Source organism: Diabrotica undecimpunctata, chromosome 2, assembly GCF_040954645.1.
Source record: "Diabrotica undecimpunctata isolate CICGRU chromosome 2, icDiaUnde3, whole genome shotgun sequence".
In the NCBI taxonomy this organism is placed as follows: domain Eukaryota; kingdom Metazoa; phylum Arthropoda; class Insecta; order Coleoptera; family Chrysomelidae; genus Diabrotica; species Diabrotica undecimpunctata.
Window position 1 is genome coordinate 83948921 of NC_092804.1, and position 16313 is coordinate 83965233.

General features: G+C 28.5%; 1 protein-coding gene across 5 annotated transcripts in view; it reads left to right on the forward strand.

Moving 5' to 3' along the window:
* LOC140434712 (diacylglycerol kinase theta) overlaps nt 1-16313 on the forward strand; it is a 495511-nt gene that overhangs the window by 176743 nt on the left and 302455 nt on the right. For all 5 annotated transcript variants that reach the window (XM_072523170.1, XM_072523171.1, XM_072523173.1 and 2 more), the window contains exon 2: nt 4409-4488. In XM_072523170.1, coding sequence (XP_072379271.1) covers nt 4409-4488 — 80 coding nt within the window. The remainder of the gene's footprint in view (nt 1-4408; nt 4489-16313) is intronic.

The following is a 16313-nucleotide window of genomic DNA, read 5'->3' on the forward strand; positions in this document are numbered from 1 at the left end:
ATAGTTTTACTTGCACCTGAAAAAGCTACTTACAAGGATAGCGTAACATTGTGAAAGACACACATGGTTTTTCCAGTAGAAATAGCACGGTTCAAATCTGGAAGACGATTAGTTATTTCTTTTTTGCGACATTCTAAGTCGACGTTTTCGAGAAGATAATTAGTAAATAATAGTAATATATTTATATCTACCAAACAGGACTAATCACCTAAAAATCTTATTAGGAAAAAACGTTGCCGTCAAAAAGACACCAAAGTATTGTGACATTCAAAATTATTTTTTCTTAAATCGGCTTATGCTTTACGTGAATAGAAAAAAAGTTTTTAACTAGATAATACAAGATAGCATGTTTCCGTCTTTACTAAAGATTGAATGCAAGAACACAACCATTAGGTAGGAGCTTTACCTGATCTTAATCCTGTTGAAAACATATGGCGAAAATTGGAAGTGAAATTAGGTAGCATTACGAAATAAAAGTCTGATTGGATAAATTTTACAGGACTGAGCCTACATAACTAAACATTATGTTAACATATTTTTGGATATACCGGGATATTTAGAGAGCAAAAAGTGAGGTGACTCTCCGACAGATAAATAAAAAATCTGACTAATGAGTATGATATCTGTAATTTACATAAAAAATCAAATAAATAATAGGTTTTAGAAAAAGCACAATCACGAATATCCTTAAAAATTATAAAGGAGGTATTAGTACTGATATGAAATAGAGATTGTATCACTGGACCAATTACATCCAAAAACTGTTTAATGGTGAAAGAGAAAAACTGTCATTATAAACCACAGAGGATACCAGATCACCAATATTACGAGAAAAAGTCATCTATATTATGTACCTATGTATCAAACTACACAAAAGAAGGCAAAGCTACTGTACCAAATGATGTGCCCATCAAATTATTAAAATTAATTGATGAATATAATGGACAACAACCTGCTCAGATAACAGTTTTAATGAGTAACACACTTAAAATATTTTTGATAATAATACACAGCAGAAATATGAATTTACTAACACATAATTTGGCTTCAGAAGAGATACTTAGAGAGATTCAGAAAATGTACTTATGTTTTGTAGACTTTTGAAAAGGGATCTGATAAGGTTCACCATAAAAAGTATATAAAAAAAGCAAAAATTATATTTAATCCATATTGAAATCAAACTTTCAAAATAAGAGACAATAACCAGAACCCCGAGATATTAAAATACAGATGCTGCCCCCTTTACTGTTAATGTCTACAGTGAAGCAGTATTTAAAGAACTGCTCTTACATTCAACAATAGAAGGTATATATATATATATATATATATATATATATATATATATATATATATATATATATATATATATATATTAATTAAGAGGTTTTGAATAACTTGCAATTTGCAGCCGATACAGTAATAATGACGGATAACAATAATGATTTACAGAACGCAATGCAACGTCTTAAAGAATGCTGTCGTAAATACGGACTAAGGATGAATTTGAAAAAAACTAAACGCATGATTATGACTAAATTAGCAGATGCAAACATCCAATTGATTGTTAAAAATACTGAAATTGAGAGTAAGGATACCTACAAATACTTAGGAACATGGATAATATTAAATGTAGAACAAACCAAAGAACTAAGACACCTATTGAAATAGCACGTGCATCATTCGTTAAACTTAAAAAGTTTCTTTGTTGTCGGGATATAAGGTTAGGACTACGTTTAAGGATGCTTCGGTGTAATGTGTTTGCTATTCTTTTTTACTACTTGGAAGCATGTACGTTAAAAGAAGTGCATCTGAATAAGTTGGCCGCCTTTAAATTATGGTGTTACAGTAGAATCCTACGAATATCATGGACTCACAGAGTATCAAATATAGAAGTAGCTAGAGGAATAGGAAATGAAGCGGGACAAAAGAAGAAAATTTACTTGTGATTTAGGACGTGTGATGAAAGGGCAACAATAATTAAGTGTAACTTAATATGCAAGGCAAAATTCGAAAAAAGCGAAATGTGGGAAGATGAAGCATATCATAAGAAATTGAGGTAATGGTTTGAATGCAGTAGTGCAGAACTATTTAGAGCACCAGTCAACAGGGTCCTCATAGCCATGATGATTTCCAACATTCGATAGAAGATAGTACTTGAAGAAGGGCATTTAGAATTAACTCAAGTTTGTGTAAGTTATGGTATATATTATCTCATCTCGGCCTAAGGAAGTGAACAAACATAGAATCAGGACCAGGACGGAGGGTGGTGATAAATTCACGCAGTCGGCTTTCCTCCTTCAAAAATGATCACTTTCATGAATTTTGCGCTTTGCTGGTGAATTTCGATGTTTTTTGATTAATAATTACCATTTTGGTTTTATATAGTTTAAATATGAGGAATTATAACTTCCTGCACATTTTGATGTAGCTGATAGAGGGTGCCACATATGCCACATGTGTTATAAATTTGCGCTTCACTTTTTTACTTTTTAAGTTAGCGCTATTTGGATAAAAAAATATTAAAGATACGTTATTTCAACAAAAAAATTAACAACAACCTTAACCAGCCTAAATATTTAAATTTAATAGGTATCTATTTAAATTAAATTGAAATTTGTGTACCCCACAAATGTGTACCCCACATTATACAAGGACAGTGAAAACATACTTAAATACCAACTTTCCTGAACACTGGATTGGTCCAGGAAAAAGGCAATCAGAAGGTTTTAAAAACAAAAAATCTAAAATTTTGCATCCTGATTTAATTTTTTAATGGAGATAAAAAATAAAACTTTTTTTTAATGGAGCTCCTGATGTATAGTACTTGTTAATAAAGGTATGTTATTTAAAAGTATAACATAAATGTGCCTACTTATAATACTTTTATTTTAAGGTTATTGCAATTATTGGAATATGTGGAGCTTGTAGGAAACAAGAGTTAAAATTTTTTAAAATTTGTGACATTGATAATTTAAGTACCATGTTATTGGTTAAAATTCCTGATACCAAAACCAAAATATGTAGATCTTTCGTTATTTCCCGAAATTTCTATAAAATCTGCAAACAATATATAGAAATTCGACTACAGATTAGCGATCCGCAAATAAATCAATTTTTTCTTAATTATCAATCAGGTAAATGTACGAAACAGGTGATAGGATTAAACAAAATAGGCGGTGTTCCTAAACAAATAGCCGAATATTTAAAGTTACCAGATCCCAAAATGTACACAGGTTACTGTTTAAGACGAACTTCTGCCACTATTTTGGTAGATGCCGGTGGTGATTTAATGGCTCTTAAACGACATGGCGGATGGAAATCTTCAACAACGGCTGAAGGATATGTCGATGAGTCAATAAATAATAAGACGTCAATAGCCAATAGAATTATAAATTCAATTGAAAGTAATTTACAGACCTTTACATACACTGAAAATACCAACGTTCAAAAAGAATACACCGTACAGTTTACGTCATCTCACCATTCACCACGTATTATTGAACAACCGCCAAACTCGGATAAGGGTAAAGTTATAAATAACTGCCAAATTTTTACAATTAATTATTATAAATAAATGTTTAATTTAAATTGTTCCCGAATTTTGTTAAATAAATAAAAGTTACTTGTTATACTTTTAATTTTTATAAATGAAAATAATCGTAGAAAAAGTATAGTACACAACTTGAGTTGTAAGCTTATTACATGCTTGTAAAATTACTGCGCTCGCCGCTACGCGTCTCGCGCGCAACTTTATTGCTCGCATGTAATAAGCTTCTTACAACTCTCGTTATGTAATATACTATTAAAACGGATGTCAAATCCTGTAACACTGTATTAACTGACTATCCTACGGAGGTATGTAGAAAAATATTATATTATATACTATTATACGTATACGTATACTATATTTTTCTTTTAATTAATAGGAATATATTAATTTTAGTTAAAGATATTTCCTACCAAAATTCAGAAATATTGATGTTTTTGTCTATTTTTTCATTGTTGTCTCGAGTAATTGCGTTAAATAAGAGTTATGAAGCTGATTTGAAAAATGCAATTATCTCGTAAACTGTTCAGTTGTGAAGTTAATAAAAGTTATATCTTTGTTTTGTTGAAATAATGTATCTTTAATATTTTTTGATACAAATAGCGCTAACTTAAAAAGTAAAAGAGTGAAGCGTAAACTTGAAGTGTAGTAGATCAGTTACATCAAAGTATACATTAAATTATAATTTCTCATACTCAAATTCTCTACTGTTTATTTTTGTATAATTAAGGACCGCCCTGTATATACATATAATGTTGCTCGAATCATATTTATTACGACTTGAAAAATGTTGACAAAATAAAATATTTTATTTCTATATACTGGGATCAACTTGGCTGATATAGATGTTTTTTTTTTCAGTTTGCAACTTCGTAGTGCATGATCGCTGCTTAAGGACTGTGGTATCCCCGTGTTCCAGCGTCTCCGCCAGTCAAATAAGAGTAAGAATATTAAATATATGTTTTAAGAATATTAAATTATTTAATATGAATTGTTTTTATTTAATCATTGTACAAAATTCTATTACTAGTTTGTTTCTTCTCTCAGCGTCAGGTAAATTTTTGATTTAATGGTAATTTAGTTTTTTACTTTCGTCCATAAGCCAAGGTCAACATTTTTTAATAGCAATAAGCCCTTGCAATTCCTTATAATTATATTAGTCTTTAAATTTTTAAATTCGGTCCAGTACTTTATTTGAATTATAAAAAAAATAAGTTTTAAAATGAACAGTTTTCTTAGTTGACCAAATGGTAAAACTGATGACCTCCAGCGTCCTAAAAAAGATAAACGTCTGTTCGAAACGCTTTTCTACTTTCCTAACAATTTGCGGAGTGCATGTCGTTGACGGTTATGTTAAAACTAAATAAAATTTAACAAAATTATGTAAAATAAAATTAAATTAAGTAAAATAAAATTAAATTAAATAAAATAAAATTAAATTAAGTAAAATTAAATAAAATTAAAAATAAATAAAATTAAATAAAATTAAAAAATAAATAAATAAAATAAATAAAATAAATAAAATAAAAAAAATAAATAAAATAAATAAAATAAATAAAATAAATAAACTAAATAAAATAAATAAAATAAATAAAATAAATAAAATAAATAAAAAATAAAATAAATAAAAAATAAAATAAATAAAATAAATAAAATAAATAAAATAAATAAAATAAATAAAATAAATAAAATAAATAAAATAAATAAAATAAATAAAATAAATAAAATAAACAAAATAAATAAAATAAATAAAATAAATAAAATAAATAATATAAATAATATAAATAAAATAAATAAAATAAATAAAATAAATGAAATAAATAAAATAAATAAAATAAATAAAATAAATAAAATAAATAAAATTAATAAAATTAAATAAAATTAAATAAAATAAAATTTAATAAAAGTAAATAATATTAAGTAAATTTAGATGAAAATAAATAACATTAAAGTAAAATAAAATAAATAAGAATACAATGGATTAAAGTAAAATAAAGCAGAAGAATAAAATAGAATAAAATGAAATAAAATACAGTAACATAGAATAGAATACAATAAAATAAATAAAATAAATAAAATAAATGAAATAAATAAAATAAATAAAATAAATAAAATAAATAAAATAAATAAAATAAATAAAATAAATAAAATAAATAAAATAAATAAAATAAATAAAATAAATAAAATAAATAAAATAAATAAAATAAATAAAATAAATAAAATAAATAAAATAAATAAAATAAATAAAATAAATAAAATAAATAAAATTAATAAAATTAATAAAATTAATAAAATTAATAAAATTAATAAAATTAATAAAATTAATAAAATTAAATAAAATTAAATAAAAGTAAATAATATTAAGCAAATTTAGATGAAAATAAATAACATTAAAGTAAAATAAAATAAATTAGAATACAATGGATTAAAGTAAAATAAAGCAGAAGAATAAAATAGAATAAAATGAAATAAAATACAGTAACATAGAATAGAACACAATAAAATAGAATAACAAATTAAATTAAAATAAAATAAAACTAATTAGAATAAACTGAAATAAAATGGAATCAAAGAGAGAAATAAAATAAAATAGAATAAAATAAAATATAATAAAAAAAATATAATAAATCCAATCTTAAATTTGACGAATATTACATATTTTCTACAATTTAATCCACAATAAAGGATTAAGTGTAATACTTTGATAAAAGCTGTGAAAATTGGATCTGGTGGAATTTACTTCCTTGATGCTGGGGATGGACAGAAAAAACATATTTTATGAACATAAAAAACTAATTTTATTGTCATTAGCAAGGATCAGACTTTCTTGGAGGGCGGACGAATTTGCAAATTTTGCCTTGATATTACTATTAAACATACAAATTAATAAAACACCAAATTACAACATCGCCAAAAATAGAGCAATGCCGAAGATTTTACAGGTATGCAAATTATTCGTTTTGGATGAATGTACATGGGCCCAGAAGAGGTCATTACAGGGACTGGACATAACTTTCATATTTTCAGACTGATCCTTATTTTATAATTATTCGATCTAAAATCATTCCTAATCAAATTTGTGTTGGATGATATTGGCATGTTGAAGACGTTCCAATTGACAAATAAAATACAAGTGTTTTTGAAATTCAAAGTGCATTTATGTTTACAAATAAGTTGTTGATATTGGAAATGGTAAAGAGATTTATTTCTGTTCCTTAACAGACTCGAAAGAGGGGCTTATTGAAGTTTGATACATTATTTAATTTTAAGGCGGTTTTAATAGTATTAAATATAGTGTACAGATAAATAATGATAATATATTCTTATACTTACATAAAATATAAAACTGTAAATTTTAAGAAAAGTTAGTCCAGTTAATTAAAAACCATATATATAATTTGCTTAAATGTGGAGTATTGCTTCCTTTTTAATATACTCTAATACACTAATAATTAATGAAATATTATGGATGTTGTAACAAAATGTGTTCAAAACATTTAATTCACGATGACGAATATAAAAGAAAAGTAAAAAATAAAACAGCAAATATTTGAATTAGCTACAAGCTACAAATAAGCCTACTTTAAGAATTATGAGAGTCAACTTATTAAAATAACAACATAAAAATACAACTATATAGAGCCTGGACATAACAGAAAAAAATGGAGATATTAAAAGAAGAAAAATAAGGGAAGATCATAACAACATAGGACCTTAGCAAGAAATAAGGAAAAGTGAAAAATTTTACATATAATGAATGTGTTTAAAGTAATATAGTATGATCATACTACATTTCTACAAAATAGTATAGAGGTTTTTGAAATAGATAAGGTAAATCTAATGACACTACAGCCCAAACTAGCCGTATCTTCCTGTGATTTCTGCCTCCACCATTGCTCCGTGACTACTCTCCAAGCAGCCATTAAAAGATTTCCCTCATCATATGTTTGCTAGACGTCCAATGAATACCTTTTTAGTCCCATTAGAATTTACTGTAATCTAGAAATAAGGCACGTAAAAAAGAATAAAACTGTGTAAGGAAAACCTTACTTAAAAGCTCTTTGTTTTTAGCACTTTTTACGATTTTCCGTACTATCCTTACGCAGGGAGTCTGTTAATATACTACATATTGTTCCAATTCTTGCATATGTACCACCAAAGCGAGTACAAAAACGTGAAGAGTTCCACATTATTATATATATATATATATATATATATATATATATATATATATATATATATATATATATATATGAACAGAGTAAATATTCATGAAATCCATACTTAAAAAATAAAATTAACCGCTAATTGGTGCACAATATTTTTCGTTAATTTTGTTTTTTGCTAATATAAATAAATTTGATAGTCTAAATCCAAGCTGCAAACGGACATAGTCTAAAATTTATAAACTAAACAATTCTGTTGGATAATTTACGGTTTATCAGATCAGGATTTAAAAGATATCCGATCACCTGGTAACAACGGAAGTTAATTTCGGCAACATCAATATTTTTCTCGCCAAAATTACGCGCTCACCAAATATGATTTAAGTAATTATTCAGTATAGCTAGATAGATAGATAGTTTATTTGACTGTAAGTTACAGCAAGGTTTACAGCAAGTCAAAACTAAAATTATAAATATTACAAAAAAAATTGATACAATACATTTCATCATCATCCAGCCTCAAGAGTCCACTGCTGAACATAGGCCTCTTCCTCATGTTTCCAACCCCGTCTATCTTGCGCCGCTCTCATCCAGTTTTTATTGAGTCTTCTTAAATACAATACATTTATATATTATATATTTTGCATACAATACATATATATATATATATATATATATATATATATATATATATATATATATATATATATATATATATATATATATATATATATGTATATATATATGTATTGTATGCAAAACATATATATATACATACATACATATACAATACATATATATATATATATATATATATATATATATATATATATATATATATATATATACAATATATATATACAATATATTTTGCAGCTTGGGCATTCACAGATACACTCTCGTAATATTGACCTAATGTATAAGGACACATAGTCACTAGGTACTCTTTGACTTGGTTTTTAAAAGCTGTAGTTGAATTAATGTTTTTAAATTTTTGAGGAAGTTGATTATACAGCAGTAAACCACAGACAGTAGATGACTTCCTACTTATTTCTAAATGTCGATAGGGTACTACAAACTGTCTCTTATTTCTTGTGTTGTGTGAGTGAATATCACTGTGACATAAAAAAGTTCTTTTATTTTTATAAATTAGTATCAATAATTCCAAAATGTAAATTCCATACACTGTTAATATATTTAAATCTCTAAATAGGTTTTTACAAGACCAACCATACGGAATACCTGCAATACATCTGACAATACGCTTTTGGGCCTTGAAAACGTCCTTTATACTAGAAGAGCCACCCCAGACAGTTATACCGTAACTCATTGTCGATTGTACCTCAGCAAAATAAAAAAGACGAAGGAGTTGCAGACTAAGTATTCTACCCAAATTTCCCAATTGATAACATTTAGTATTGAGTTTTTTACATACATTCCAGCAATAAGTCTTAAAAGATAAATGAGAGTCGAAAGTCACTCCTAAAAACTTCAGATCACTACAACTTAAAATACCCACACCATTGATGGAAATAATTAAATCAGGTCTAGTAGAATTTTAACGGGATGTAAATGATAAAACTTTAGTTTTGTGAATATTGAACAAAAGCGACTGATTACTGGACCAATCAGAGAAGGTCTTCAGTGAGTTTGTCTTGTAAAAAATTTATGTCTTTATCGCGATATAGCATTGTTGAGTCATCCGCATAAACTGATACAAATGCATCAGACATTACATATGGTAGTTCATTAATATACAAAATAAATAATATCGGGCCCAATATGGAGCTTTGTGGTACTCCATTGTTATTAACAATCGGATCAGACATTGAAATCTGAAGTTATTTTTCACTTTAACTATATGGTGCCGGTCTTTCAGATAGGAACCAAACCAACTATGGACAACTCCCCTAACACCATATCTGTACAATCTATCGAGGAGTACATCGTGTTGCACACAATCAAAAGCACACTGGGGTCACAAAAAATGGCAGTTGGATTTTCACTGTTTTCAATAGAGATTAAGACTTCCTCATAGAAACTGTTAATGGCTGTGGAAGTAGAAAATTTATTTCGAAATCCATGTTGATGCTTTGTGATAATTTGGTTGATATCTAAAAATAATAAATGTTGTTTTAGCATTGCATATTATTCAATAATCTTAGATATCACAGATGGAAGAGACAATGGTCGAAAATTTGACATTAATTCAGGATCACCTTGTTGTAATACCGGTGAAATGATAGAAGTTTTCAGGATACTGGGAAAAACATCAGTATTACAAGAAGCATTTATAATGTGAGCAAGTGGTGTCAAAATCTGAGACGCAATTTTCTTAATTACTATACCTGATTTTTCATCAAAACCACACGATGCTTTGTTTTTAATTTTATATTTTATTATGTCTAAGATATGTTACATAAGATTGGAACAAACTATTTTGAACAAAATCGTTGGAATACTGAAAATTTAAATCTGGTTTAATTATGTTACTAATTATACCTACTGGTGCATCTATAAATTAATTAAATTTGTTAGATATTATATCTGAATCTGTAATCCCAGTATCATCTATTTTTAGACAGATATTTTTGTGATTTTTTTGTTTTCCATTAAGTTTATTTATAACAGCCCATGTTATAACATCAACATCGGTCGTTCAAAATTGAGGTTTCTGTTAGAATGGTTTATTAAATTTAAATTTTTTTGAGTAGATGGCGACTGTTCGTTTAATTGCATATATTTAAATAAATCTAGTTGTTCTTTCAGTAAATTTATCGTTATTTGTTGATTTGATATTATAATATCATTCTGAATAATAATTTTCTTTAAGCACCTGATTTCAGTTATCCTCGAATCCTCATCGTCAGCCTCTTTATCCAAGATTTCATTGGATGTATCACCTAACCTACTACTTTCTTCATAGCATATAACTGTTTTATCGTCGGTATATTTAATACATTTTAATTGCTTCAGGCAGTTACTATGTGATAACGTTCCACATTTTGCACATAACAGACCACTTTGTGCAACTTTTAGGCACTTTTTACAGCACTAAACTACCAAGTCGTAAACACGACCCTTTCTCTGAGGAGCCATCTTGAAAAAGCTAGGAAGACACTTATAATTAATTCATGTTTGGTCTCAACAAAACTGCAAAAATTTAGAAATTTGATCCATTGTGTATTGGGATTCAGTTTTATATATTATAGTCGAACATTTTGTGGAATTATTAAAAGAGTTGGGAATAATGGTGGCATTACCTTTGACGGCCGGAAGGATGACAATGTCAGGGTTGTTATAAATCCTTTGAAGTTAAGTCCAAAGAAATGTCACATGTTTAGACGAGAAGTACTTGGGAAATATTGTAGTGAGTAATGGTGTAACAGCTGATTCTGAAAAACTTGCACCAATTAAAAATTAGTAGGTAGGTACTAAGAGATAAACATGAAATATTAGAAGTTTCCTTGGTCTATGTACATATTACCGACGTTTAGTCAAAGGATTTCGCAACATCTCCAAGCCATTAACAAAGTTGATAGCAGAAGGCAAAGAATATACATGGAGTGAAGAATGTCAAAAAACTTTATAACAACCACAAATAATGGCTCTGTTCAGTACACCGATTTTAAGCAACCAAAGACAGACAGAAATATTTGTTTTGAATACCGATGCCAGCAACATTGCAGTGGGAGCTGTGTCCAAGATGGACAAGAATATGTCATTGCTTACTTTAGCAAAGTTGTAACGAGTCCGTCACTTTATTATTTCTTTATTCACTATTAAATAAAATTTTTAAATCCATATCCCATTAATATTTCTTAAGTTGGTATTAAACAGCGACTCCTAAAACGGCCGTTGTAGGCAGGCATGCTTATCCGACTAACAATTAACAATTAGCGCGCATTCTGGTTTTAACTTTGAGCAAAGGAAGTTCGGTTAACTAAAAAAAGTAGGCGGCAGGAGCTGTGCTAAATTTGTTTAAAGAAAAGTATTTTTTTTTTGGGGAAGAAGATGAAAAAGTTTTAGTTTGTTTTTAGTGTATACCATTTGATTTATAGCCACTCCTAGCCGGTAAGTGGATTCAATTATCAATAAAAAGTATAAATGCATTTTGATTCCTATATTGTCATGTTTACTTTGATAGTCGATATATCTATCTGTAATTTTTCACCTCATTTCATTAAGAAATATTCTACGTATAAATCGAAATTTATAAGATACAATCATATGTCAAATTTCTATTTTACTTTCCGGCCTTAAACAAACATAATTATATATCTATTAAGACTATCTATAAAAATCTTCTGTCTTATACCGTTCTTTTATATTATAAAATAGATCCATAGCATGCTTTTCGTTAAAATTATTGATTTAAACAATCCATTTTACTTAAAATATTGTCAAACTATGCGAAAGTCACACTATTTACAAAATCATTAAAGCTTTTTGCTTTCATAGAAGCTTCCCAGTAACTTTTTATAGTATCTTTCAATGTTAATAAACCTTGTGTTTTTCCCTACTTCTTATTAAGACTAAGAAGGAATTTTAACACAAATGTTCTTTTTAGCCTACTTAAGAAGTTAAGTCCAGAATCAAGAATTCTTCATTTTTATTTTTGTTGGGGTTTGTAATAGAAAAGGAATTGAGTTGTTCCCGATTGGGTTTGCACCTGTACCGTCACCCTTAGCTGTTTCATCAGAGGTACAGATCTCATATATGACTTCCCGGACAACTTCAGGGAACCAGCCGGAAAGACCGCCCTTATTTAGAGTGTGGAACTCTGCCATTTGTATTGAGTTTTGTTTATCAATTTTAATAATTTTTTATATTTTTTTTTAACTTTAATTCGTACTATTTGACATAATAATAAAGACCAGTCATTTTTTCTAATATACTTCTAAATAACATTTAAGGACTAATTGTCAACTACAGGTTGAGGTTTAAATCCTCCCTTTCAACTCTGTTGGACGATTTTATGTGTACCCGTTTAATCAGAAAGTTCTTTATTGATATTTTATTATTATATATTTAAACCTTGAACATCTATCCCATCAGGATAGTGTCCTTATTACTTTTTTTTGTTAGGACATTAAATTGAAAGCCGAAGTTCAGAGTTACATCTCTAGTAGGCAAGTAAATTACCTTTTTAGGTCGAATCATTAAAATTTTCTTATATTTTATTATTTGTTAATTCAGATTAAGGATCAATTGTGTATACCCAGGGAATCTTTTTTAGCATATAAGTAACTAGGTTGACTGTACATAATTGGTGGTGGGTAGCTATAAAGGATTATGGTATAATTTCACTATTTGAGAGAGTGAGTCATCGTTTAAAGGCCCAGAAATGCGGAAAGCTGTTTGGAAATCCAGTGACGTACACTTACTTTTATTTTAACGTTAATTATATTTTATTTTTCAAATATTAATGATCGAAATAGGCCACAATATATTTATTTACAAGTTTTTACTGACGTTTCGATCTCTCTATCCAAAGACCGCTTTCAAAGATATAAATGGTAGTTATATTTATTTTATTTGTTTATTATTATATATTTTTATAATCTTATATTGTTTATTTTTTTTTATCTTTAAAAACGGAATAGAGATCGAAACGTCAATGTATTAAACATGTAAGTAGATATATTGTGGCTTATGTCCAACCTTCTCCCTAAAAATACAGAATGCCACAAACAAAAAGCTATAAAAAGAAGTAATTTTGCAGAAAGTTTACTGATACCAACCGGCTGTCGCGGAAGTTACGCTAAAACGTCTTTTGACGTGACCCGTCCTTAGGAAGAGTTACACAATGAAATTTTTTTAAAACAAATTTTAAGACAGTTTCCACACCACCCCAGAGGTATGTCTTGTGGCGCGATACTTTTTTTAAATGGGTGTTCGCCAAGAGCCATATTGTCTTATTAAATAAAATGAACAAAACACTTAAACAGTATAAAACAAAACAAAATAAAATCCTATAAAACAAAATAAAATTCTATAAAAACAAAATAAAAATAATGTTTGATGTGTTTAAACACAAACACTATACACACTTACTATGTTCTTCTCGTTTTTTTTTGTTTTTGGTTTTTTTATGCTGATGTTCTTATTAAACTATTAGAAAATATTATTCGCTGTCTAAACCTGAAGATGCAGTGCTGCTATCGCTGTCATTATCTTCACCACCTGGTGTAATTATAATTGGCTCTAGTAAAACTTTTATATAAGTGTCAAGTTCCCACATACGATGTTCTTCTTTAATTATGTGGCCTATACATTTAGCCCATTTCTCTGGAGTTACATGGAGGATTGCTTGAATCAAAAGTTTCTTAATTTCGTTTAATTTGAACGTTTTGTTATTGCGTGCTACTTCTCCTTTCACTTGCTCCCAGATAAGTTCAATGGGATTAAGTTCGCAATGATAAGGAGGTAGACGCAGAACTTTGACACCATAATCTTTTGCAGTTTCATCTACAGCATATTTAAGATATTCAATTTTCCTTAACCGTGCAATGTCAAGGAGCTAAATTTTGAGCATTGATTCTTCGTATGCAATCCCCTTTTCTGTAAGCCATTGTTGAATCCTCCCTTTCAATTTCTTTAATAATCACCTGTTTTTTTCGACTCAAATTGAAGAAAACCATCATCAAGAAACCCTGTATCACTTCCTATATGGGTGACGATTAAACGCCGTCCCTTTCCTGATGGAGCGTTTAATCCTGTTTATCAGCCTTCTATAAATGCTTCGCGTTTACTTTTGACATTTAAATCTTGCCAAACTTTTTCAACTGTATGACCTTTTCCAACCTTGGTTAATCCAGGTTTCATCCAAATAACATATTTTGCGTCCAGTGCTGCGAATTTTGCGTGTTTCTTCTAAATATTTTCTTCTCCGCACAATAATTTTATTTTTTTCTAATAGCATACTTTTTCTGATGAGTTTTACATATCGAAAGTTCATTTCACGCATGGTCCTGGTTAAGACTCTGAGATATCTTGGGTAAGGAGTCATCGTTTTCGAGCTCTTGAGAAATATTTTTCAGTGTTGGAATTTCACTCCGAAAATAAAATGAATGAATTTTTCGACGTATAATATTCCTTGTCTCGTGATCCAAAACAATGCTTTTCCTACCTCTAGTTTTACCTTTTTCTTGCTTTTTATTTTCCGATGTATTTTTAAGTACACGATAAATACAGCTAACGGATACTTTTGTTAAACTGCTACAAATGTCGACCGCTTGGCTAACATTTAATTCCATTTTTCTGCCGACAATTCCTTCATAAACGTTTCGTATTATTACCTTCTCTTCGGACGTTAACATTTTCCGTCTCTTTTGCGGCATTTCATTTTTGGAATCAACATCAGAATTTTGCAGTCTTCTCTTGGAACAACTCGGTTTTTCGTCCAACTCCAATAAAACTCAAACCAAATAATCACAGAATATAACTAAAAATTTACTATAAAACGACAAACTATAACACTCGTATTATCAATAACACGTTTTATCAATAACACAAACTTATCGCATAAAATACCCTACCCTCAGAAACGCCAATGTAAATAACCTATTGTTGATGGGCACTCGCTCGACAAAAACTAGTCTTACGGCTTTCTGTGGATCTGAATTGAAACGGAATTCCGTCGCTAATTCCAAAGTTGCCAAACGATTGAAAAATATTGTTTTAAAATATCGATTTTTATTTTATAAATTTAAATATGTAACGAAACGGAACATATAAATAAAATTTATTTCATTACAATTTTGTGCTTAATTTTTACTATTGAAAAAATTAGGTTTTTTTGTATTTTTATGACGGTAATAATCGCTGCATGGAAGAATACAGGTTTTGTATGACCATAATTACTACTTGTGAACAAGAATTGGCTACATTGTACGACAACTTCTGGTCAAGTCTACTATAGAGAAGCACAAATAAATATACTACTTTATATATTCTGTAATTTCTTATAAGGAAACGCAAATTGCAATCGAGAAAACAGGCAGTTTTCGAGGGCCGCTGTGTACATTTAAATTTGAGGATATTCCGCGTTTAAACTATGATATCACTCTTCTAAATTGAGGGTTTCTACTTTAGACTGTATATATTTGTATAGATATTAAATTTATAGTGAAGACTAAATATTTCAATTAATACCTGTTTTCCTTTTTATTTCAGCAAACAGCTTTACAAAATACCTTGGAAAGTATAAGTTAATACTTTCCTGGCGCCCAATCATATCCTAGAGCAAGTTCCGTAGTTTATTACTTTCATTTACATTATTCATATATTTTTTATTACTTGGTCATTCATTTTCTCATTTTACGGTCTCTGTAGGGCATGCAAATTGGGCGAATATCCTTTTGAGTGTCAAGTAGTCACTATTCGGCACATTCTGCTAGCCAGCTTTAATTTAATTGTTTTTTTGTTATATTACTCCAAATACTTGTGTTACATTACACAAACACACATTTTTTGTTACAAAACGAACCTTTTGTCTTGTCGAAACCAGAAAGAAACTATTGCGTTACCAGGAGAGAATTTTTAGGCGTAGTGAAGGCTTTTAAGCATTTCCATAAATACTTGTATGGCAGAAAGTT